The sequence below is a fragment of the Aphis gossypii genome, chromosome 1 (genome assembly GCF_020184175.1).
Source record: "Aphis gossypii isolate Hap1 chromosome 1, ASM2018417v2, whole genome shotgun sequence".
Classification (NCBI taxonomy): Eukaryota; Metazoa; Arthropoda; class Insecta; order Hemiptera; family Aphididae; genus Aphis; species Aphis gossypii.
Genome location: NC_065530.1, coordinates 22,444,652 through 22,472,629, shown reverse-complemented (window position 1 = coordinate 22,472,629; position 27,978 = coordinate 22,444,652). Strand labels below are relative to the sequence as shown.

The following is a 27,978-nucleotide window of genomic DNA, read 5'->3' as shown; positions in this document are numbered from 1 at the left end:
AAATTAGAATGCATTCATGAGTGCCCGCGGGGGAGGGGGTGCGAGAAGGGCCATACCACCCGATTTTCTTGTCAGTGTTTGTATACCTATTACAGTATTTTACCTAACCTAATCTAGAATTTTATCTATATATGTATAATATACACCTTGCCCCCCCCCCCCGGTGAAAATTTCTACGGGTGCTTTTTAATGTGTTTACGAACAGATATGGTTACCAAATTTATAAATATTTCAACGAACTTACAAGAATATATAAAACAACCTGGTTAAACATAATCTACTTTTTTTTAATTACTAAAAACGATAATAAAGTACGACATTAGTTGTATAAAGTATCATTAAAAACTACTATACTTACCTACCTGTATAATAATTATAATTATAACTATAGGTTTTAACGGTACTCGTACTTTTATTGTATTATACATACATATACATAGGTTGCAAAATGTATGAAAACGTATTAAAGTTTCAAATCCCAAGTAGGTAATAATAATATAATATCAACATCGCAGGAATAAAAAAAAAGGAGCACTGGAACTATAACTCGTAGACTATCGCGTTAGTTTTTTTTTTTTTATTGTATTTTGCATATTATTATTTTAACAAAATAATTGCTGGAAACGCAAATATCATCGAACAAGGAGCTGTAATACGGATTTTTTATTATCTATATTCTATGTCAACGTCATTATTTATTCTTTTCTGGCCAATACAGATTTTAAATAAAAATAAACAACGTGAAATCTGTTGTACGGCGTTGTCGTAGAAACCATTAGAAACCGTTATTTATTTTTCACGTTTGTCTCCAAACAATTTTCTAGCCTCGACAGATATATGTTGTACTCTTATTTCTTAAAGGCATTTATTACCAAAATATAGTCGCGAACGAATTTATTATTCTTCTTCTATATCGATATTATTAGTATATAATATTGTCTACGGTATTTATATACCTCTATCGTAAAAATATTGTCATTCACCATGGCTTTACCAAATGATTCTATTCCTATTGAATCAAGCACCGCTATATCCGCCGACGACGAGCCGATATCGGAATTGACAGCGTCTCCGGCAGCTGAAACGCCACCATCACCGGAGCACGAAAACACAAAATCTTGTGGGTATGACGTGTATCGTTGCCCTGATACTTCTACAAACAAGCCGATCTCGAAGCTTTCAGAATCTCCGGAAGCTGGACCACCACCATCACTGGAGCACGACAATACAAAATCTCGTGGGTATAACATGTATCGTTACCCTGATACTATTACGGATAAGTCGATCTCGGAGCTTTCGGTGTCTTCGGCAGCTGAACCGCCACCGTCGCCGAATCACGACAACACATTTTGTGGGTTTAACATGTATCGTTACCCTGATACTTGTACGTATAAATCGATTTCGGAGCTTCCAGAGTCTCCGGATGCCATCTTTCCGTTGTTACCGAATCACGAAAACATGCCGTATGCACTTCAAAGGTATTTGCAGAGCCCTACTACTTACGAGGGCAAGCCGATCGCAGAGCATGTATCTACAGAGGCCGAATCAACAACTTTACCGAATCGCGACCAAATATCTTGTAGAATTGATATACGTTCCGATCCCGCGGATTTCAGGGGTAAGCCCGTAGTCGTGAACATCCCGCCCCTGGAAGGCGGTCCAACACCACTAGCGAAAAATGAAAACGCGTGTCTGTACGTCGTGCTGTGTCCGTCCGATGGCGGTTTTTGGCCTAAGCTAACATGCGTGCTTGGTTTTTTTGTCGTTATTTATCGTCGACGGCATCTGTTCGTCATTCTTTTTACTGGACAGCCGCGTTGGCATGGCCGAGTACTTGCCGCCCGGAACGTTCACCCTCGAACATTTGGCCGTGATCTACCTATTTCGTTACTTGACCGGTAAATAAATATAATTATTTTAACAATACAAACGCTCAGTTTACAACTGGCATATTATACTTTAAGGTCGTTGATTACAAACATTGACCTTAGTAAAGGTAGTGCAGGGTACACATTTTTGAAATTATAATCAACGTCTGTTGCGATTGTGTAAAATTCGTATGACCGCAAAGCTGTATAATAAATATATATTCTTGTATAAATATTTATTTAATACTGATATACCAATTCAATGAAGATACCATGATTATTTTATCCTATATATTCTACGTGGATTAGTAGTTTTAGTTCAGCATAAAAATTTATTGTCAAGGATAGTCATATGAAATGATTTTTCTTCTGTGTTCTTTATAATCTATGAATTATCTAAAAATGTTGATACTATGCATGAGCTTCAATCGAGATGTTACATAGCTTAAAGTAATCACCAACTTGTGTCTTTTATTATGGTATACTACTTATATTACTATACATTATTGCGTACATGTTTTAACTTAGACATAATATTAGTCTAAGACATAGATAAAAACTACATGCAATTGTCGGTTTAATTCAAAAGCCACGGTGTTCCTTAATCCCATAAGAAAAGACATAGGTACGCATGATGTATATAGTATATTGTATTTAATGTATTATGTGTGAATCGTCTTTTTTTTTTATTGATATTTACCCGCTGTAGCGAAAAAATAACGTAATTCTGAGTGTTTTTTTCGGACAAAATAAATGAACTGTGAATTGGTGTGTTAATAATATAATCTTCCTTAATGACTTTAACATAATAACTATTTTGTTGTAACGTCTAAATTCTACAAACGATTCTATAAAAAACTAAATAATAATTTAAATACTCTCATATCAAGTTTATCCTCTCGAACCTACCTAGTACAACCCGTTGACTGAAAATAAAATGATCCAGAGATATTTTAATTTAATTATTATTCATACTCAACTACACTATTCATACAAAAAAAAAATCAATTTTCAAACTCAGACTTTAGATAATTCATTAATATAATTATTATTTATATAATAGGTAATATATTTATAGAGTGATATCAATGGATACTTTCTCTACATAGTGTTATAATATTTTTTACGCACTTTATAAAATATAAATTATTTTTTACGCATTCAACTATGTACCGTTGTAATAATTATTATTAATTATTATATTATAGCTATTTTTTATTTCTGAGGTACCGGGGTCTGTCGAGATAGATTTTTGTATGATTGTTAAAAGATGATTCAGACTTCCTCCGTTGGACTCAATATTACTTGAGTTACGGCCTTCGTCTTTCCATCCCTATAAAAAAAAAAAAAAACATTGAATATTAGATTTTCTCGTATTTTACTAATTTAAAACGGAGAGGTTCAACCGGGGAGGCAATTTATTTTACTATAAATACAGAAGGAGAAAAGAAAACAGTTTTTGCTATGTGTGTATGTTTAAGTAGTTTAAATAAAGGGTTTTAAGTTATTACGTCGTTGCTTATATTTGGTGTCACCTTGTACGTATGATTCGGATCTGAAATCGATTAATTTATGATCGTTGAGGACAAAGGTACTATATTTCGCATTTCTATCTACCGTTGATAACAAAACTAAAACCGTTTAATTCAAGGTCTTTTTGTTACTTAATCAAAGGTAGATTTATATGGATTGAAAAGTCCATATACGACAATAATTAAAACACCCTTAAATGTATGTGCAACTGCTACGGGCTTGGAAGTTTGTCTTACAGACGTACGAAATACATTTTCAGTTGTGACTTACCGGAATCCGTTGATATTTACGATCTTCAAATTCGATATATAGTATTATTGTTATTAATGATAATACTACAATTGAAAGTAACATTAAATTTCTTATTTCTGTGTACATTGTTTTTTTATTCTTTATTTCGATATCTTCTTCAATCTATAACATAAGAATAGTTATTAATTATTATTGTTTTCACTCGAAAATTTCTATACAACTTACTGTAATGTAACAAGATTTGTTTATGTCCATTTTTATTTTAATGGCTAAATAAATAATATTATAATATTATTTATATTATAATTATAATATTTTATTAAATAGCTAAATAATTGAATTCACTTAAATAAGGTTGCCATGTTCCTAATATTTGTTATTAGCCAGTTAAATAAGGTTGATTAAGCAATAATATCATCAAAATATTTACTTAATGAGTGTATATTATTCTGTATTTTTTGCTAAGTAGTTTCAATCAAAATTTTCGAAGGACTTATAAGGTAAGGGTAATGAATAAGACTTGATAAATAACGTTATTATTTGAATATATATATACATGTATATTTTATTTACAATTTAAAGCTTTAAACAAATTTTTATCTTCATGTTAATAGAAGTTAATAGAAATCGTAGCCTGCTAGGAATGATGAGGACGACATAGGTCTCTGTGGTGATGTTATGTTAGAACACTCTGGTTTTCCAATCTGTCACGTTAGCCAATGCACTTGTATATTCAAATAAGCGGTGGGGTTATTTATGTAATAAATGCTCCTTCACCCACCCACGCTATCCATTCGAATATATAAAATTTTTAGAAATTTACCCATTAATTAACTTTTTTTTATTGTGGTATCGAGGACTGGAGGAGGAACTATGGTACTTCTCCTCCAGCTACCATCGTTTATTGTCAAAACAAAAACATACGAAAATTAACAGCGGCGGGCCAGTCTCCCACTCGCTGCTATTACAAGTAAAATTGTACTATATTTTACACGCAAAAAGAAAAAAAAAATTTTTCCATAACGATTTTCTACGGTGAATTCCGTCGGTTCGCGGCCTGTCGCACTCGTTCTTCCTCTTCCTTGGCTGAGAGGATGTTTTCCACCATGCCATAGAACAGCCTGAATCGCTCTTCGGCTTCACTCAGGATCGCATCTTTCCCGTGAGCGTCCGCCGGCAGGAGCTCGAACGCTGGTCCGCAAATGATGTCTGGAACGTCGGCAGTTCTCGGTCGGCGGTCAATTCTGGCGCTCAGGGCTTCACGAAAGCCGTTCCAATGGGGGCACTCGAACAGAGTGTGTTCGACGGTATCCGATTCGTCCGAACACTGCCAGCAACGAGAACTGGCGGCCCTGTTCATGCGATGGAGGTACCATTCGAAGCAGCCGTGGCCCGTGAGTGCCTGTGTCATGTGGAACGTCAGAAGCACCCACGGGACAGTCCTTCCTAGCCATCTTGCCAGATCAGGGATGACACGGCGTGTCCAGGCCGCCTTCGGGGTGGCTGCCATCTTGCCTACCAGGCGACGATCGTGGTTTTCCTTGCCTCACGTTTCACGACCGCCTTGGAAGGCCGTTGCTCGCCAGGCTCCGTTGCGGCGAGCAGTCGGAAACCGATGTACTGTCTCTCCATTCCAAGCAGATCAACGAGCGGCATGCAAGCCAAAACCAGAGCGGCCTCGTAGGCGGCGGTCCTCTGCGGACGGATCAAAATTGCCCTAGTTCTGGCGACTTCTGTAACGGAAGGGATCCAGACGGGAGTGGCGTACAACAACTGGCTTTCCACAACAGACGCGAGCAACCTCCTCTTTCACTGAGCCGATCCACCAATGTTAGGCATGAGCCTGAATAGCGCAGCTGCCGATCGGGCCGCCTTCGCAGCGACGGTACTCGCGTGTGCAGCAAAGGTCAGACGTTTTTCCAGAGTTACACCAAGGTACCTGATCTCATTTCGCAATGGGATCAGGAGGCCGCCGACCGTCAAACGTGGTGGAACAAACGCCCGCCTCCGGGAAAGTACCACCTCCTCGCTCTTCTGGTGAGCCAGCTCTAGACCCCTGTTCCGCATCCAGTCGTCTATGGCCGTCAGTGTGGGATTGATTGCATCTTCGAGATGCTGTCCGGTCACGGCCGTACCCACAACCGCGAGGTCATCCGCAAAACCGACGAGCTAGACCCCAGGCAGCGTTTCCGTCTTCAGGAGGGAGTCATAAGCGACATTCCACAAGGCGGGACCAAGGACGGAACCCTGCGGCACTCCGCAGGTCATCGGTCTCTCTGCCATTTCCTCGCCAATCAGTAGTGATCTGTCAGCCAACCAGGACCGGAGCATCTCTACCAAGTACTCCGGGGTTTCAACGCCCCTCAGAGCTGCGTCAATGACCGGCCACCCCAGAGAGTTAAAGGCGTTCCTAACATCCAGCGTCACCGAACGCAGAGGCTCTTCCTTCTCGGAGTGGTAGCCGCCTGGGCGGCGATGCTGAGAACCGTGCCGATTGCTGACTCCGTGCTAACTCCCCTCCTGAAACCGAACTGGTTCGGGGCTCTTCTCCGTCCCCGTGAGCATCCAGGTGGTCTTCTAGCCTCTGGAGAAGGAGTCTCTCGAGCAGCTTCCCAGGGGCGTCCAACATACAGATCAGCCTATAGCTCGACGGGGCGTCCAGAGGTTAGTCCGGGCCTTTACAACCCATTAATTAACTATGTGACATAATATAAGTTTATAATAAATAATTGCTTCAAAATATAATCTATTATTAATTAATTCATAAGTATTTAACATAATTTAGTATATAGTTGAAATGTATGCATATATATAATTTCTATTAACCCACATTATCTTAATAATCACCCCATTCTATATGTTTAGTACCTTTGACTTTGTAAAAAAAAATATATATATTTTTATGTTTAGTTTATATACGATCCATGACATGTATTGTATAATCGATTAAATTGTTTTAATTATATTTATATGTATATTATGTTCCATGTATATTGTATATAGTAAAAAATATTTTATTTGAAATACTAACCAGTTTAAACCAGTACCGTATTGAATTTTTTCTAGCATTGAATTTATTCACGACTTTAATGTTATGGCATCATTTTCACCCTGCATTTGTTGGTATTTTTATAAAAACCTTAAAGTACACCATACACAGATAGCTATGAGCTATCCATAGAAATAACTTATCTAGTTATCTGAAATTAAGTTCATAGAAGTAAAACGGAACTGAAGAATGCGCACATGGACCACACAAGCTTGTAAGCTTGTATAGAAATAATTCAGAGTAATATTCAGACATTAAACGATTAGTCGAAGCATTAACTAAAAAAATCAAAAAATTAATGATTTCATACTACTTCTGTAACTAAATGGTCGATCAGATTTCAGCAAAATATATGATATGTATATGAAATACGTAAAATGAAAAATAAAACAGATCGTGTGTAGCCCGGCGCATAGTAGGTAGTTGCCTCCCAAAATATACGAATTGCCTCCCGTTCTTATCGTAAATAAAAAGGTTAATTTAAAACGATTTATTATCAGCAAACACAAAAAAGTTCTATATGGTGCATAGTGATTACTTAAAACTACAACCACATTCAAGTATAAAATTGATATGCATCTTTATATGATAAAATAGATTTTGTCATGCATCTTTAGACGCTGTGCGATAAGAGAGCAGAGAGTACACGCAATAGTCTTCTTAATCATTTTGACGTTTTCAAAAACAAGTATATTATAATATTTTTAATAATTGTGTGATAAAAATGACCTCCTAGAAATATGAAATAGATGGGTAATGTAATAATATCAAATACCTTAATTGATGGGTTTATTTCTTATTTCTTAAGAAAAAAATTGTTATTAATTGGATTTGAATCTGCTTGTTTTTCATAGGGTAGATACCTAATAATTTTATTTTAACTTTTATAGTTATAAGTACCTAATTTTTGTCACATGCCATTTAGTGAGATTGTGTATAGTAGTTAAAAAATTATACCTATATATATATGTTTTTTTATAATTTAAATATTATCATAGTAAATTATAGAATTAATTTTTAAAATTCATAATCTATTTTATTTCATTTACACCTAATATTTATTTTATTCTAAAATCAAGTCAACTTACTTTGCAATAGCCTGAAGTGCAATGATTAAATGATCCTTATCTATGAACAGCTGTTCTTCGCTAAAGCGGTAGCCTAAGGTATTAACATTTTCGAAAACAATAAGATCCTCTTCCGCTAACTCACCTCCTTTATTACGGCCATAAAAAAACCCTGGTAATGATAAAGTATTTACATTATTTACCAAAAGACCACGACACTAATAAGAATGGGATGATATATTCATAAAAGTATAATTCATTATGAAATAGTACATCGCATTCAGAACTGTCACGTATCATTTTATCTTGACTTTTTAAACTGAGTAATAGCTATCGTCTAATGTGACGATGTCCCCAATTATTGCATTATATTTCCACTCCTTTTTTTCAATAATATCATTATACACTTTGAACGACACTAAGTTACAATTTTTTCTAAACGCATCTTCATCCACGATGGCCTTTATTTTAGTTTTAATAAATTGTAATAACGCAAAAATAAAGAAACTAAAAATAAGAAATATGGTTAAGGTAAAAAAATTAACATGTGATTAATATTTTTATTTTTAAAAGTAATGTTTCGATTTAAGCGAAGTAGTTTAAATAAATTGTATCGGCAATCACAAGGGACACAAGCCTTGGATGATTGCCTCAAATATATTTATAAGTTATTAGAAATTTATCGATTATTTTAGCCTATGTTTTATCACTCTAAATTTGCGGAATCACCTTCCTCCTGATGGTCGGAGGGTTCTCGAGGTCGAGCTTCGAGAACGATCAAGTAAACTCTATAATATTATTATTGTTTAAATGTGGATGCGCATGCACCTTACCTTGTCCGCAGCTGTCTCTGGTTGCAGTCGACGTAACAAGGATAGAATTTATTAAATTTTTTAGCACTCAAGAAATAAATAACTAAACACTTTGACAAATTTCGTTATAGGAAAAAGAAACAGTAAAGTTGTCGTAGGCAATGTCCTTTGAGTGGTTGCGAGTAAGTCTGCTGTGCTCCTGCACTTGTCTGTCTGGGTGGTGCTCATGCACTGGTGAGAGGAGACGATTTCGGTCAGGCCCGCCAGAGCCATCGGCGGTCCGATCAAAGGTGTCGGTGTCCCCAAAGAAAATTGTCTTTTTCCCTGGTGAGAGCGACCCTGACCGGACCATCCCTTGTCTCCGGCGGCACATGAAAGAAGTTGCATGTGTTGCGCTGTACCGTTATAATCCCGTACAGTGTCCTGTACGTGACTAGATAATAGGAATCGTTCCAATCACCAGTGACTTGATTTATTGGGGTTATTTTAGATTTTATTACATGCGTGCGACAACTTGACCGTTATATATTTTATTGAATGAAAATAACGGCTTTACAAAAATCATGATATGTAGAATCGAGCATATCATTACAAAATTGTTCCATAATTTTTAGTTGTTAATACACTCTTTCAGAGTATTATACGTCGTCGTAAGTGTAATACTAATTATACTAATGATTTTCAATGTGTAATAAAATATATTACCTATCTCACTATTCCACTCGTAAATCAAATCTACCAATTCCTTTTCATCAGTCTAATAAAGTCTTATCGAGTTAAATAAACAAAATTGACAATAACAAACTTCTTAACACATACAAAAAACACATGATAAATATAAGTTTATGCGTTCTGAAAATAATTCATTATGATTTTATTAATGAATATTTTTTTAAAATAATTATCGTTTAGGAATATAAAATTAAAAAATGATAACTATATTCTTATATGTTCAGTTTCAAATATATTCATGTACATGGCTTTTATAAATCTATTAAGATTTTCAATCATTTTAACATTTATTTATTTTGTAATTTTCACATTATTATACAGTACTATAATAACAATAAATAATGATACCTATATGATAAATATAAAAGACATTATTAATGTTGAAATGCCTATGAATCTTGGTTTTTTTTATAATTTACTAGCTGACCCGACAGCTGATGTTGTCCTGTCTTAACAGTAAATATTATATTTGTATTGGTATAATTAAAAAACAAATATTATTCCAAAAATTGTTATATAGATGGTAAATTGTATTTTTAGAAGTTTTATAAAGAGCCCGGACAAACATTTATTACAGGGACCCTGGCTGAGTTGATTCTCAGCATTCAGCAATATATTCTGTTTCCACCAGCCCAGTTAATCCCTATAAGCTTTCACCGTATTTATTAGTAATATACTAATACGATACTATAATAAACTAAGCATTAACTTATTGACAATATAACAATGATTATTATTCATTAAAAACATTTAATTATAACACCTTAGTTAATATATTATTATGAGGTAAAGCTTTATCAATAGCAACTCTCAAACTTATTTTTGATTCATTATACATTTTTTCAGTGGTTTTTTTAATTTGAAGATCTATTATACAAGTATAATAAATTATAAATAATGTTACAATAATATTTTATATTAGTATGACCAGATTAACTATTGACGACTACCTTATTTACTAATTAATGATAATAATTAATAAATAATATTGAGACATATTATTGTAAAAATGTAATAATAAAAATTAATATTGTAAATAATTATTGAAATAATATCGGATTGTGCATTTGACAATTTTAACAGTTGTAAAAATTCGAAGGGCTATCAGTTATTGATAAGATATGTTGATAGCACTTATCACTTATCTATCTCAGTGGTTGATAGTAGGAATTGGTGCGCTGCGCATGCGCGTACGTAACTTGGAACTAGCTGCAGTGATCCGCTCGTAAGCACACGTGAGATTTTAAATTTTTATTGGTTATATCATTTTGTAGAAATGTACATTTGTAAATTGATAAAAAAAATATTCATAATAATAAATAATAAATAGTAATATTTAAAAAATTGAGAGTATCGATCCCCAACAAGTAATAATTACCATATTATAGTAAGCAACAAGCAATAAGCATATTATTATTACTTCAATTATTTATAACCACTATTCAAAATGAATTTTTTTAAGTAAAATATCTTAAATTGTGTTGCAGAGTAATTAACTAACAAAAATCGACCAAAACATTTTTAAGCATGGCGTCAGTTACAGAATTCAAAAAATTATTCGAAAAATTTTTACGGGAAAATAAATGTCCAACTGGAGAAATTGTGAAAAAGAAATATTATTTTCCTGTTGATCAGTTAAGAGTGAGAACATTTAGTAAAATCTATAATCTATTAATTAATATATCATTTATAAATATTTTTTTTTAGACTATTTACATTTTACACATCTATGCTTACAACTACTAATATACAATGGTCACAATTTCAAGAAATTTTAACAAATTATGTTGAAAATTTAGACTTTTGTTATTACTCGTGGGAATGTTTTTCATCTATTGTACAACATTTAAACACAGAAAAAACAAATGTATATATGTTTACAAATCTTTTAGGATTTATTAAAATTCCTGCTGAAAAAAAAGAAGACGATAAATTATTATTTAAAAATAACAGTAAGTATACCTCATATTAATATTGATGACTGGAAAATAAATTAATAATACCTAATAAATTTGTGAATTTGTTTGAAAGAACGTCCTCAATTTAAGTATAATTCTGAACAATTAAAAACATGGGTTACGGAAATTTGGGATGGTATGAAACCTTTCATGTCATCAAATATCAAAATTAGACGAGAGATGTTAACATTGTTGATTGAAAAAATGTTAATGCACTTAAATAATCCGCTTGTAACTGCAGACTTTCTCATGGACTCATTAGACACTCGTATGTTTATATTTTTATGTTGTTTATACTTTATTATTTTAATGACATAACATGTTATTTGTTACATTTATAGCTGGTCCTATTGCAATATTAGGCCTTCAAGGCATTTTTATTTTGGTCAAGGATTATAATTTGTAAGTAATACTAAAAATTATTTATTTTAAAATCAAAACATTTTCTAATCATTTACATTTAATTTAAAGTTCATTTTACAAACTATAATTTTGTTAATTTTTAAAAATATTTACTATTGCTCATAATATACCTACAGTCTAATTTTAAATAAGTATATGAGCCATTTTTAGTTTTTATGAATTTTATCCAAGCATCTAATAAAATAAGTACTTCCTATTTATTATTTTACAGAATTTGTTTTAAATTCTTAGTGGAATGATGAATAAATGTATAGATTTTTCAATAATGTGTGTGTGTTTATATCTTATGTATGTACACATTCACATTAACTAGGCTTAATATTCAAATTTAAGAGTGGCTTTGAATAGAAAATTGGATGTAGTTTGTTCTTTAGAGAAGTCAAAATTAAAATTTGTAAAAAATAACTTTTTTAAAACAAATAAAAAAACAGGAAGTTTCACACTAAAACTAAACTAGTTTTGGACAAATTAATTTCTTAATTTTGTTATAATTCAAAAACTTGACATTTTCACCAAGTGTTTATATCATTATTTTTTATGTATGGAGTAGTTTAAAAATAAATTAAATTTAGAGCTATTTATAGACATTTGAAATTTGAAAAAATTTATTTTATTTTAAATAATGTTAAAAATGTATAAATGGGTAAAATGTTTGAACATTGAATATGAGATTCCTAATAACTGATTTATTTCCTAATTAAAATTTACTAAAAAATTATTTTCTATAAAAGAATGCTAAAATAAAAGTAATTTAAATTTTGAAATAATATTAGGTACATAAAGTTAATCCATTAATAATACTTATTTTAATTAATGTTTTTATTGTTGTTTCTAAATAGAGAATGTCCAAATATTTATGGAAAGCTTTACAATTTTTTTACCACGGACATGTTTAATTATCGATATAAAACAAGATTGTTTTATTTGGCTGATATATTTCTTCGTTCAACGTAAGTAATAATATACCTAAACATTTTAATCAAACTATTTTTTTTATATATGGTTGAATAGTAACATTAGTATATAAAACATTGCAATTTAAAAAACAAAATATCAAAGAAAATGTATGTACAATGTACAAACACAAATATTATAATGTTTTATCTTTAGGTTTGATAAACCAATTCACTCTCATATTAAAGTTATCAACATAAAATTGGTTTACCTTAACCCAAATCTAGTTGATGTATGTTTGTAAGATAATGACAAAACGTATATAAGTAGTGTCATCTTTAAGAATTAACCACTGATTTTAACATAAATAATCTTACATAGTATAAATCCTAGTATTTAATAATTTTTTATATTTTTTGTTTTTACATTCAATTTATAAGTTACAATTAAAAAAAAAAAAATTATTTATGCTAAAGATTCAGTCAGAGCATTTTTTATAAAGTTTTAAAATAACTTATTATTTATTTTAAATATATGTGTATTATTCAGTTTTATTTTCATGTATTTATTATAGTCATTTACCGGAGTTGCTAGTCGCTGCATTTGTCAAACGAATGGCAAGACTTTCATTGATTGCACCACCAACTGACATACAAATTATGGCAGCATTTATAGGAAATTTACTAATTAGACACCCACCATTAAAAGTATTGATCCAAAGTGATTCTGTTGGTAATTTTGCTCATTAAAAAATGTAATATATATTTTTAATTTAATAATAATATTAATACAATTTCATGTTTTAGTTGGATCAGATCCTTATATTTTTGAAGAAAAAGATCCACTACAATCAAATGCATTAAACAGCTCATTACGGGAGCTTGTCTCTTTAAAACAACACATTCTACCAAAAGTGGGAAAATCTGTAAACTTCTTATTTAAAAAATTACCACAAGTTGAATGGGATATGAGCGAATTATTAGACAACTCTTATGAAAGTGTAAGTTAAAACAACCAATTTTAAAGTATATTATGTCAAATATTACATAGATTTTCTAAAAAATCAATTTTATTCCATAAAAAAGTATACTTGGTACATTATACATATAAAAGTGTTAAATATACTGTCCATTTATTTACTAGATCTTAACTACATTTTCATTAAATATATTATTATGTATTGGCATGGCAGTGACAGCTATCACATTTCTAAAAAGATGCTAAGCTCCCATTTCATGGATACATGTATCTATACTTAGTACATAGTATGTACCAGTGAATGCATTTTAAAACCCAAAAGTTTTTATATGGCAAATTCTAAAAAAAAAATCAAAAGCCTTATTAATATAAACTTTAAATGGTAGTAGATTAAAAAGTTGTTTTTGAAATAAATATTTTTTGCATTACTTGAAGGCTAAAATAATGGTAGGAAGTACCACATTCAGTGCATAGGACATTTCATAAGTTTTTCGCTGCCTTGTGCCAATTACCTATAATATGCCACCCTTATATAATTAATTTATTTTTATTTATTAACAATGCCGCCCCTAAAATTCCAAAATAATTTGCCACCCTTTGCAGTCGCACAGGTCTAACATGCAGCTAATGTGCAGCTCTGACCACATTTAAATGAGCACCTGTTCATTTTTTTGAAATCGCTAGGCATTGGTTTAGATATCAGTTATGCCATGTGAAATCCAAAACAAAATAACCATCTTATTGATTTTTAAATTAAAAAAAGTTATTATTTTGTATAAAAAGTCTTAAAAAATAATTATTTACCATGGGATATTAACCTAACTAAAGTTATTTAATGTATACAATTAAGCAACTAAAATTTATGAAATCTTAATGTGATACAAGGTATTATTAACTTATAATTTATAAATTGAATTACATACAACAGTCTAATGTAGTAATATTTACATTAATGTATTTTAACAAATATATAATATTTATTTACTTATTTGGTTTTGCAATAGATTATTGACGAAGAATACAAAACAGATTTTCAAAAAGTGAGCTTAACATATGAAAAACCAGTTTCATTTTCTGTACCATTATCCAATCATATGGATAATTTATGGACTTTAGAGTTTAGACGATTAAATTATTTTGATGCATGTATATTATTCAATATAATATGTTTTAATTTTTCATAAAACTGTACAAATTAATTTTCTTCACCACAAATTTAGGATGACTATTTACCAAAACAATAAATTTCATTAAAGATTTGAGGCAAACATATTCTAGTATTATTGATTTTAAATAGATTTCACAGAAAATGTATCAACTTACAGAATCCTGGTTATATTACAAGACCAAGTGGTAAGTATTTTATAAATAAAATAATTACTTAGGGTCATACTGACTTGTATGTGGACAGTGAAAAAATCCTAATATAAAATTACTTTAATTACCTACTATTTTTTATAAATAATTTAACAATGCAAGTTAAATTTATTTTTCATTAAAAATTCGAAAATAATTATAAAATTTGTCTAGATAACTTCTTAAATCTTTGAAAGATGTCAAAAAGTGTCTTCTTAAGAGCCTCGAATCTGCTGTAATAGGATGTAGGTACCTAATAACGTCTAATTTCTTTGACAAATAGTTTTTACGAACTAAAAATACAAAAACTAGTAACTACCAGCTACCGGTTGTATGCTTCTACATGATCAGTGTATGCAAGTTAATTGTTAAGTTCTAATTCACAAATGTGTCTGAACTCATTAGGATTTAGTTAAATTTAAGTACTATTCTATAAATTTTCATTATAGACTATAGTATTGTATCAGAATCTACGTTCAACCTTGTATAGTGTATCGACACAATTGCCGTACACTATCGTATTTACCTATCGTTCTGGCGTCATTGCACCATTCGATGGACGTGTGTACACTACAAATTACGGTGATGCAACGATGCTGCACGACAGTCGCACAAGCAGAACAGACTCAGACTTAAACGTTTTAACACACCTAGGCAAACCTAAGTTTTGTCGCCCTCGCGTGTTTACCTATATATATATCATGTTATAATTTATAAACAATAATTGTATATAATCATATATTTTTTCCATTAAATATATGTTAATATAAACAAAACGAAAATCAACTCACTTCTGTGTAGGCAGTAAGCACAATATATTTATTTATAATATATATACCTATATAAATTAGTAGTTTATACATAACAATAATTATTATAGACTGGTTAACCCCTTTTTAGTTTAACTGAATTTAATTTAACTTTAAGTTAATTACATTTGTGTGTTAGCAAAGACGAATAGCGTCAGTTGATCAAATTATCTAACTAAATGCGATACGCACAAGATTAAAATTTAATATTTTACTGTGTATAATAGACAAGAATAGTGTTTATGTTATCCGTAAAACCAATGACGAAAACAATAACAATTAGCACAATATATAATAGGTACAGTATATATTTAAAAAATAATTCAACTGGCAATAAATAAAATTAAACACATACCTAACATCTGCGGAAAGCATGACGTTAAATATGATTTATATGATAGATACAGAAATTAAAAAAAAAACGTTTTGTGACAGAAAAACGATTCATTTGTTTCTACATACATTATACATTTTAATACAATAATAATTTCAAATTTTTTTTTTATTGATTTGAAATTTAGTTTAATTGTTGCTGTATTTTCATGTTCACAAAATAATATATGAGTTATAGGTACCATAGCAGTAAGAGGTCCTTGCCATTGTGTTCACGCATAAAATAGTAGAAACAAATTAAGTAAATTATTAGGTGTATAATTTAAAACAATAATTATAATTAATAATTATATACCTATAATAAATCAATAGGAGCATATACTTTATAAATATTCAGTGTGAAAATTAGCGGGAAAATAAAAATAAGATTATGCAAAGAAAATGCCAATCTAAATAATTGGTGAAATTTTCAAGTATTCTACCTACGACTTATACTTTTTAAATAATAACAAGTATTGAAAATACAAAGGATAGCTATTCACTTTTCCATCAGAAACCATCACTGAAGTTTGAAATTGAAGCATTATTATGATAACTTAAGCTGTACACAAGTCACAAACACAAATAAAAGACACATCATGTTGTAAAATCAATACCTTCATCACTCTGTTCAGAATCTAAAAGGTATGATTTTAAACTAATATAACTTACAATACAATTTGTAGTAATAAAGGGAATCTAGCTAGTGTTTTTGAAGCGTGAACGTCAAAATTTAAAATTTCCAATAATTTTTAAAATAATTGGGGAAAACAAAAAAAATAAAACTGGAATTTTTATAATCACAACTATAGTTTCCGTAAAAATCAATTTTTTATGTTTTAGTTCAAAAACAAATAACTAAAGAATAATAATTTACTATAACTATAGAATAGAACATATGACATTTTCACAAAATATTTATATTATACATTTCTATAAATCAGAGATTCCCAACCAAGGTACCTTGAATTTTATTTAAGGTTCCGCTAAATTATTTGAAACACATTTTTAATTAATTGTGTTAATCAAATAATACTATACAATAATAATTAAAAATAAAAATATATAGTTAATATTCAATATATTAATTTGTTTTATAAAATATGTGTATATAGGTACTATATTATACCTACGTCTTTCTACTTTTGTTTATATTTTACAGTTACACACTGCTAGATAAAACCGAAGTAGTCTATAGGGTGCTTCCAGATTTTTAGAAAATGACTAAGGGTGCTGTGAGTCAAAAAAGGTTGGGAACTTCTAGTATAGATATTAGATAGTATAATTTTCAGAAAATGTTAGGTAACTCTTTTTGAGCTATTTATAGTTTTATGAATTTTTTTTTCAATATCGAACTAAAAAATTTTTAAAACAATTGGTCATAAATTTAAAAAATGTAATCCTTGTAACTTAAAAAGTTGAGCTTAATTTCACAAATAGTTTTTATTAATGCCTGGAAGTAAAAAGCTTGATAATTTAACGCCAAAATCATGAAAAATGTCTTAACTAATATTTATACCAATTACCAAACGGCTTATAGATTTGATAATTTAATACAAGTAATAGTTTCTCGTGCTGAAATAAAAAAATGGACGATGATTCCACAAATATTTTTTTAAATTTTGACAAAATTGAACACTCATACATAAAATAATGATTTCTCATAAAATGAGTCTGAGGGTAATTTTGCAGTTCAAAATGTTTGCTAACTTTAAGAGTAATCCACGCTTTCAAACCGTGTAGGCAGTCATATTTTATCATTAAACACTCGTTATTTCAAAATGTTCTTTCTTCAATTTTTTTTTTAAATTTCGTCTTATGCTTTTCTAAAACTATACATTTTTATTTTTTTGCACTTTTATATTTAATAGTAAAACCACTATCAACTTTTGATTTTCAAATGCCATACTATATACCTATCGAGTATAATATAGTATATTTAAAATATCATAAAATAATAAAGCTATTTTTATGGATTTTAGCGTTGAAATTATTATTTTTCATTTAACTGTTAGCTGTTCAAAGTTGGGTGGTTTAAGGTTTTCAGGTGTTAGAGTAACTGAGTCCAGAGACGTTGATTATAACACTAATATTGTTTGCAGATAGGTACCAATAGTCGAGTAAAACCTACATAGTTATCGTTCAACTAAAAAATAATATCCATCAATATATTATTATTATAATCTACAGGCAGGGCCGGTGAGAGGGTGGGGCAGAGGGGGCTAAAGCCCCAGCCCTCGGGGGGGGGGACGTTGTCAGAGCATAAATAAGCACATATAAGTGAAAGGGTCCGGAACTGATCAGCCCCGAGGCCCACCAAAGTTCTCACCTGTCCTGCCTACAAATACAAAGTAGGTACCTGAAAGATAGTCGATAACGAGTTTATAACATGTGAAAATAATAAATATGTACCTATTTTAATTATTTATTAATTGTTTCCCATTTGACTTCCATGGTCTTCAGAAATAAGCAGTATTATAAAAACCAAAAACCGCCCAACATAATCCGTCGAGTTGGCAGCGACAACGGTCAGGCGACCTCAATGGTACCAAATTGCCTGTGAAATACGTGGGAACCACTGAACCATAGTCCTATTAACTAATTAGCTATATAGGCCCATAATTTATTCTATATTATATCTGTATATAGCCGTGTAGGCCTATAGATTTTACCGATTGCGAACGACTGCTACAGTGTTGTGTAATTATATTTTTGTACTTTACTTTGTATTTACGTTTTATAACATAAGATTTGATACCTTTGGTGTTCAATATAATGAGCAGAAAATTAAGGAACAATGTTTTAGAATGTTTAGATGGATACACTTATGAAACTAGTTCTGCTTATGAATAATAGTAAATGCAGATCACAATCTACTAAATGATAGGTTTTAAGATTTTAAGAGAATTTATTTACTTAAATTTAGATATGATAAATAACACTAACATAGACTCTATAATAATTCGTTTGGTTGAAAATACAGTTTAGAATTCAGTCACTGTTGATTCAACATTCAATGAAATATAGTTGTTAGTTCAGAAATAAAATGTAAGTCCATTACTATAATATACCATTATAAATATTAAACATAAACTTAAACAACACTCAAAGACAAAAGAAAAATTAATATTTCCATTTATTTTATATGAGGTACACTGAAAATACAAAACATTATCTTAAATGTTAATAATAGCATTTTTTTTTACAAAAAAAAAAAGCAAACCTTAAAATTTAGTGCCCTATATTAAAGTATCACCAACTTAACATAAAAAAGCAACTTCAGGTATTGTTGGAAAAACAATTAAAAATAAATAAATAAATAAAAATACACTTGCATTCAATAATATTTGATATGATTCATGAAAATTCTCAATAATGTTACTAGTAATAGTAATTATTACATTTTTCTTTAAGCTTAACACCAAACAATATCATTCAGTGTTCAAGAACTCAATTCAATTGTGGGGATAAGGTTACAATTATTATAATATAAAATAAAAAATACAATATAGGAATCAAATAAAAGTAAATAGAATACATTTGAAAGACGTTATTGGTCACATTATGCTGTGAAATTTAATGGTAATGCTTCTATGATAAAAACTTTAATGACGCATACATAAAACTGTTATTTTCTTAAAATATCTGCTTATTACCATAAGCATCAAATAAACAATTTATTTAAACCATTGTAACATAAACAAAACAAAAAAATAGGACTTGATACTTCATTATAGGGATAGTTACCTTTAGGTCATAATTCAAATGACATTTGATGGGCTAAACTTTAGTAGATTGAGTTAATGCAGCCATAAAAACGTTATAACTACTGCGGTCTGATTTGATATGCTGTACTTGGTGCATAGTAAGTGAACATTTACTCGAAAATTGTGCATCACAAATAACACAAACATACTGGTATTTTAAAGCCTCATTATTTTGGGGACTATATTTTGGTAAAGAATGAGCAGAGCTCGATGATTGATCGTCTGAAGAAATGTGTGATGAATCACTAGTTTTCCATTCTGTTTTTATGGTTAATGTTGCCTGATTGTCTTGAGGTGAATTTGGAATTACAGTTTTTGTATTACTTGGAATGTCTTGTACTTGAACAGTATTGTAACCAATTGGTTTTGGTTTTGGTTTAGATTTTGTTTTCAACTCTCCTACACTTTCGTCACTACTAAGAACATTCTCAACAGTTTCTTTCTTTATTGCCTTAACAATTAATTTTTCTGAACTGAATAAACCAGAGTCTGATGAAGATTTTGAAACCGTCACAACTGTCCTAGTGTTTTTGTAACATCTAAATAATATAATGATAATATTTCAATTATTATTTTATCTTACACTAAATTAAAATTATTAAAATTAGTAGATTATAGCAATTATACCTTTTTCTTGTTTTGCGAGTGTTCAAAGTTTCCAAATCCATAAGTTGTGCAGCACTTAAACGATCATTAATTTTTTTCTTAGTCTTAGCTTTCTTTAGTTTGTATTTCTTATAAACATCATTAAAAGTGTTTAGCTTGTAATTTGCTTCAGTTGTATGGCATGTTAATGTATTAAAATGCATTCGATAATGTAACCATGTTTTAAAACTTTTATAGCAGCCTCGACATACCACTTGTGCATCATCATCAAAGTAATAAAAACATAGTCTTTCGCATATCTGAAGTAAAAAAAAAAACAGTTTTAAACTCATAGCTTAATATAACATTAACATTTAACAATAAATTATCATACTTACATTGAAATCACTTTCCTCGTCTACAGGCCTAAAAAACGTGTATTTATGATTATTTTGAAACACTAAATTGAGCTTAAAGAAAAAAATACATACTTAGGATTCTTAACGGCTAAAAGACCAAAATTTTTCAAAAACTTTTGTTTTCGAGAACGTTCCTTCATTGTTATCTTAGTGATCTAAAAAAACCAAGTTAAAATGTAATTTAAATAAGTATTTTAAACACTTCAAAATAGTAATTAATTATTATCATTAACATATTGTTAGAAATAAATTAAACAGGTGTGACTTTAAACCAAGTCATAAATATTTTTAGTATTGCTGATATAAAATATCATTACATATTATATTATTATACTATTCTGCTCCAATTTATCAGTGTAAAACCAATTTTGTATTTTATGTACTTATTATCTTATCCCAATAGCTTTAGCTACACACATTTTATAGAAATAGATGCTTTAAATTCTATCAACACACATGACATATTATATACAAATTTAAACATACTGACACAAATGAATGACATGAGTCAGTTATTGTCAGAGCCCAACTTATGAGGGGGCTAGAGGGGCTGCAACTCCAGGCCCCAATATTATTTGGGACCCGGGCCTCTGTTCATGTTTAATTATTAAAGTGGCACTGTAAAATTTAATGATATTCTCTAAGAAAAATTAAACTCACTCATTCGTCTATCTGCTGAAGGGACACACTTGATTTTTCAGATCTAATTCAAAAGTTTAGTGAAATAAAATCTAGAAAAAACCGTTGTCTTAAATTTGAAATCATGTAGATTTTTTTATTATTTACATTGATTATGTTGAAAAATGCATTAGGTACCACTTGGCACTTTGACTTTGTGTACAATGTACATGATATCAAGTTTATATCAATATATCAGTAAACATTTGTTTGAATTAAAAATGTATCTACACTTCTTTACTTATATTTATATTTTTAATTTCATTGTTTTATTTGTATTAATCATCATTAAATAGGCAATTATTTATAAACTTATGGTATAATTTAGGGCCTCATCAAAAATTAGACCCGGTCCCCAAAATGTCTAAGTTGGGCTCTGGTTATTGTATGTATTGACACTTGATTTCACTATTCTAGTCAGTAAATAATATTTATTAGGTGCAGTAGAGTCTCGCTAATCCGGACTAAATGGGAACGGACTCTATCTGGATTATCAAAAATTCGAATCAAACAGAATTTTTAACTTATTAACAAATATTTTTCAAAGAACACCTTATGTATTATTAAAAATTTATTGATTTACAATTTTACATCAAACATTATTATTGTTATTAATCAAAACGATAATATCTCTATCATGGGTATTCTCGAATATATACATTTTGTGCATTTTGCACTAAAGTACAAAATATAAATTGTCCATATTATCCGAAGTATTATCCAAATGTCCGGATTAGTGAGCTCTACTGTATACAATTTTTTTAATTTAATATTTATATTATGTTATTAAACTCCGAATTGAAATTAAATATTTATGTACATTAAAATAATGAAAAATTAAAAAATATTTTTTTGAAAAACTTCATCTTCCTTATCAACATGATATGCTGAATAATTCACCGAATATTGTTTTTTATTTTTTATACATAAAATAATTGACATTTGTATTAACTGCGTCTAGTAATAGGGGCTGGTAAAATGGGTCACATTAATCTATAAGAAATATGGCTTTTAAAAAATTATTTTAAAAAGTCTGAGATAACAAAACATTGTCCACTAGACATTTTAATGAAAATACAACTATATTAAACTTGATAAAAAATTATTAACGAACAATCTTTACTATATAAATTATTATGTCAATTTTATTTCTTTTTATCAAATTAGGAACTTATTTTATTATTTTATTGAGATTGTAAATAAATAAAAACTAATAATAAAAAAATAAACAAATTATGAATTCTAACCTGCTAGAAGGCTTTTATATTAAATAATAATATATATACTATATAGAACTTAATTATTACTTTTCTGTATTACATACAGACATATTATATATAAACCATATACACGATATTTTGTTCACAGAACCATTTTCGTATGCGTACATAAACCGCTACGGTTTTAGGTACTGTCTATTTATTGGGAGTCTATTATCTATCACGTGGATCGCATTGTTATACTTTATTGAAAACGCTCTAGTTCACGAATATTTATTTTTGGCCATCATTGGAGGTAAGTGTAGAAAACACAATATAGGTAGGAGATGTATCTATTATACAATTGTTAATTGTTAATTTTATATCTACACACGACACACAGGTCACACATTGTATTAAATTATTTTTTATATAATATATGTAGTACATTGTACGTTATATGTTCATAAAACACAATATTATATAGTTATAATTCTGTTCTAGTTTTATTATTTGAAAATAATAATTTTCAAAAAAAATAATTTTTATTCTTGTCTTATATACCAAAAATCAAAACACAAAATAAAGCATATAAAATCTTAGGTATAATATATAATACATTATATAATGTAGTATAGATAATATAGATTATGGGTACTGGCAAATATTATACTAGGTACATATTACATTATAACATATATATTTTGTATACATATAGGTATTGGAATGGGTATGATTAAAACTTCGTTCCACGTTTTGCTTTCCACGATGTTCTTAGTAAATCGGCACACGGCACATTTATCTCTCCATCTAGGAAGTATCACTGGGATGATGTTAATACCGCCTGTGACGGAATACTGTCTACTATATGCAGATTGGAAAATAGCATTACTTATTCACTTAGGTCAGTACAAATATGTAATATACCTATTAAATTATCACAATATTATTTAGTAATATAGTCATATTTATAATAGAATAACACTTACATATTCTATATTTTATAAACATTATAGTACTTAGTTAAGTAGGGTATGTAATATGTTTCACGAGTAATACGAGAATAATACTATAATATGCACCTTTCAATGTAGTGTTGATGTGCTTCACACTGGTGTTCTGGTTGTTTATTGCCACACCAGTGCCGCTTAAAGTAGAAGCGATCGACGATAAAGTCATTAACAACCCGGTAAGTCCTCCGCGATCGAACACCGTGACAATGGTTTGGAACGTTGAGAACTTTGCAAAGAAGTATCAACCTCCAACCATTAATACCGAAATTGGAGATCAACAGTGAGACATTTTTTAACCTTTTTTTTATAAACTTATATTAGTATTAATACAATACATTCTATCCAATATCGTTTATAATAATATAATGCATAAACGTAGGTATATTATAAAACATTGTTTATAAAATGTCTATAGTTTATTTTATACTAATTATTAATATGTGTAATAAATTATAATACACGTAAAAACACTTGTAAAAAACTTGTGGTTTGCAGATTTTGGGTAGGGCGATTTCAGTCGGAAGTTCAAATGATTTCCAGTACGCAACCATCGAAGTCTGTTGTCAATAGCTTGAATAGGTTGTACGAAGAAGACCGACATCAGATATTAGACGTCCGAAATTTGACCAACTTATTTAAAAACGGCTTGATTGGCAGTCGGCCAATGTATAGGGACGATGTACTGTTCGACGGCAATGTCGCCTTTTTAGAGCCCAATTTAAAGGTTATTATAATATTTCGATATAATAATACTTGATATGCCTATATAGTATATACATATAGGCATTACCTACCTCATCGTGAATGATTTATATCTTTCTGAAATTCTACATAATATGCGTTGCTCGTCTGTTAATAAGCAAGGCTTTTAAAATGAAAATGTTTTTTTTTTTTTAATCGCTATTACACACATTTACCAATAACGTAATACTGTACGATTTCTATATAGCACATATTTTATCCTCACATATATTTAAATTCATATTTCTATAGAATATTAGGACAAACAGAATAAAGTATAGCGGATATTTGATGTCGATGACTCGCATTTGCTCTGTGGCCGATGTGAAGGAAGAAACACATAACACACGTCGTTGTTTGAGATTACCGATAGCCATGAACGAGTTTTCCAATCTATGTTACATATGCCAATCTGGCTAAACAACGAATTCATCTTAACAGTTATAAGTGAAACGCTAATTCACACGGCTTGTTTTGCTCCGTTTATGTCTATCAAAGGTGTGTTAAAATATTTATTTTGATTACTATTGTGGCAAATTAATTTTAAAAAAAAATTACAGAGACATTAAACCTATTAATAACATTGTATAATATGTATTACTATTTACAAGGTTATTCGGGTTTTTACTGTATTTCCTAGTTATTTTATGGTATCCTAATAAGAATAGTGATGATTGGTAACATCATCATAATATTATTATAGGTCCAGTTGGTCAGAAGCAGTCGGCAGAAGCAGTAATCACCCTTATCGCTGGTTGCTGTGGTCTATTCGCCGGTCGGGGACTTGGTTATTGGTTACATGAAAAGTCACGGAAAGCTGTACCTTTGTATCATGTTGGCTTAACATTAATGGCTAATGGACTGTCGTTACTCATGTGTGCTATGGCCACCAGTGATTTTGCAAAAATGTTACCGTATTTCGGACTATTTGGATTTTTCTTTGGTAAACTTTAAAAGTTAATTTATAATAATTTTAATAACCTGTTATGAACGCCACCGCGTGAGCCTGTGATGTTCTGTTATATTTATATTGTGTCTCTGGTTGTATCCGAAGACGACAATTTGTTGAAACCGTTCTCTGTGTAGCAGGTGTTAATTAAATGTTGCGGAATAGTTATTATTAAAAGAATAGACGTTTTTGGATTTAAATAAGAATATTACACTTTATTAGTTATTAAATAATATAATTTATTCTATAAGCACACTACTTAACTCGAATGAGTCGGGTTCAAGACTGACTTGTCGACAAGACCGATACTCTAGTCTTGTCGCTCATAAGCAAAAATATCTAAGATAAGACGCCTACATATACAGGCGTTATTATATTCTGTACAACAAGCGTCTCTATAGTCTATAGTGGTGGGCATATAACAAACCGATAAAAACGGATACCTGTCTATACGTTGTCTATATTGAATATATTATTTTCTGGTCGACTCTAAACAACGATAAACCGCAAAAGAACCTACATTTTATACGTATAGAATTTCTTAAAAAATATTCACGTTTATTCGTATTTTTATCGATTCCCGGTTATCTTATACAGCATTATAATATTTAACTTAAAACGCACTAATCGTACTCGTGACATATGCATAAATGCAGATACGTATCATTCTGCAGGCGTCATTAACGCAAGTTTATATTATTAGTATAATATACAATAATGAATGTATATATTCTATAAGACAAAACTTTACTATGTGTCCATATTCCATAGCTATACAAATGTATATTGTGATATTAAACTTCGTTGTCCATATAATTATTATGTACAATATATGATCCGATGTACAGGTATTTTAATATTATGACGAACGAATTCTGCAATTCTATATTTTTATACATTTCAGGGTACTACAAGTCAATTCAAAACGTAGTGCTGTATTCTGTTTTTCCAGTGAGAAAATTAAATAACGTATGTGGACAACTTTCATTGGTTCGGGCTGTTTCGTCGTTTACCGGAATTTTAATCGCAGGTATACACGAGTTTTTTATAAAAACTATGATAATATATATAATATATTATATTATATATCGTGTAGGTACATAAGTTTTCAGATATATTTTTTATTATTTTTTTTTTAAACTTAGTAGTCCTATCGTATAGAAATGAAAAAAATAGATAATAATTCGTGTCAGAGGTGGCTCCAGAGACTTAAATAGATAGAGAGAGGCTAAAGCCATACAATTTATTCATATTCATATCATATACCATAGTACCTATATTTGATTTTATTATAATTTGTTTATACTCCATAGTATTGTAGATAATAAGTACACATCCCGAACTATACACACTTGTACGTGTCTTTAACAATCAATGGTGCAATATATATTATTTTCGTAATTTTGTTTTTAACAATAAACGATTTTTTTTAAAATACGAGCTTGGGAGGCGGCCCCTAGGTCCTCCTCTGGATTCCAAAAGATTCGTGCCCTCGATTTGTGTACACTGCAATCTTTGATATTATGTATACCTACAACATGTGCGTTAATAACTAATACTCAATGGTAGTTCTAGCCATTGGTAATATAATAGCACGGACAAAGTATGAGAGTCCGAAATTCAGATAAAGGACCGCTTTTATATTATATATAACTCAATCGCTAAAACACAAATTTTATCTTAAATTATATTTTATATTGAATTGATGAGAGATTCTTTAAAATTTCAAAATGTCCATTAACACTAGATAAATTCCGGTGGCCTATCCATTTTTATATTATAATATTATATCCCTCTCTCTTTATATAATATTATTATTATTATTATTATTATTATTATTATTATTATCTAATATCGCCGAGGTCCATCGCGTTTTACAGCGTATATTCAACGGCCAGAGAACGAAGCCCGGTCGGCTTTGGGCAACAGCGAAGACGTGTACGTTTACGCTGGTCTACTCATGTTGGCCGCAGGCGTTTGCGTGATCGTTTTAATGCAGTCGGCGCGGATCGCCGCAACCTCCTCCACCGTCAATTCGCGACAGTCAGTAAGACGCGAAAACCAAAACGCATTCGGCCGTGTCAACGACGACGTCGGCGACCGTAACCGTAATGACGAACAAAACGCAAACGATTATATTGTGTAGAACGAAATAACGCTGTATAAAATATTGTTATCGCACGATCAGCACGTGTGTATTTTACCTATCGATCGACCGTGATCAATGATCAACATTCAAAAATGTATCTTATTTATTTAACTTTTATTGTTGAAATGTTATGTGGCAATGTTCCGACGGATCACACGTCGTGTGAAAATTCCGCTATAAAATTTTCGTACCTATACCGTTTTCGAGTGTCGCGTGGAAATCGTCACGACGTTTGATCGAGTAAATCGTACACTCGTAAAATTGTGCGACATTTGTGTATAGTTTTAATTTATTGTTTATAATTATTATGTAAATATATATATATATTATAAAATAAAACGCCGAAGTTATATTATGTATATTATATTCTAGTGT

At 30.2% G+C, this 27,978-nt stretch overlaps 2 protein-coding genes and 1 pseudogene across 3 annotated transcripts; 2 read left to right on the top strand and 1 right to left on the bottom strand.

Annotated features, from left to right (window-relative positions):
* The first annotated feature begins 18 nt into the window (after window positions 1-18).
* On the top strand, window positions 19-27,942 carry LOC114129120 (uncharacterized; annotated as a pseudogene).
* Window positions 10,533-14,752, top strand: LOC114127217 (nucleolar complex protein 4 homolog B). 2 transcript variants are annotated; one of them, XM_050198846.1, is made up of 9 exons: window positions 10,533-10,700; window positions 10,801-10,947; window positions 11,021-11,265; window positions 11,345-11,539; window positions 11,613-11,673; window positions 12,534-12,644; window positions 13,163-13,320; window positions 13,395-13,588; window positions 14,571-14,752. In XM_050198846.1, exons 2-9 carry the CDS (start codon window positions 10,841-10,843, stop codon window positions 14,748-14,750), a joined length of 1,251 nt encoding a protein of 416 aa, XP_050054803.1. In that variant the 5' UTR covers window positions 10,533-10,700; window positions 10,801-10,840; the 3' UTR covers window positions 14,751-14,752. The 2 variants fall into 2 exon arrangements, with proteins under 2 accessions (XP_050054803.1, XP_050054802.1); XM_050198845.1 differs by having other exon boundaries at window positions 10,534-10,700; window positions 10,801-10,954.
* LOC126549492 (uncharacterized) lies at window positions 19,611-21,029 on the bottom strand. Its single transcript, XM_050198847.1, has 4 exons — window positions 20,947-21,029; window positions 20,854-20,881; window positions 20,498-20,775; window positions 19,611-20,409 (listed from the first exon to the last, which is right to left on the bottom strand). The coding sequence occupies exons 1-4, from the start codon at window positions 21,012-21,014 to the stop codon at window positions 19,884-19,886; spliced, it is 900 nt and encodes a 299-aa protein (XP_050054804.1). The 5' UTR covers window positions 21,015-21,029; the 3' UTR covers window positions 19,611-19,883.
* Window positions 27,943-27,978: the final 36 nt, after the last annotated feature.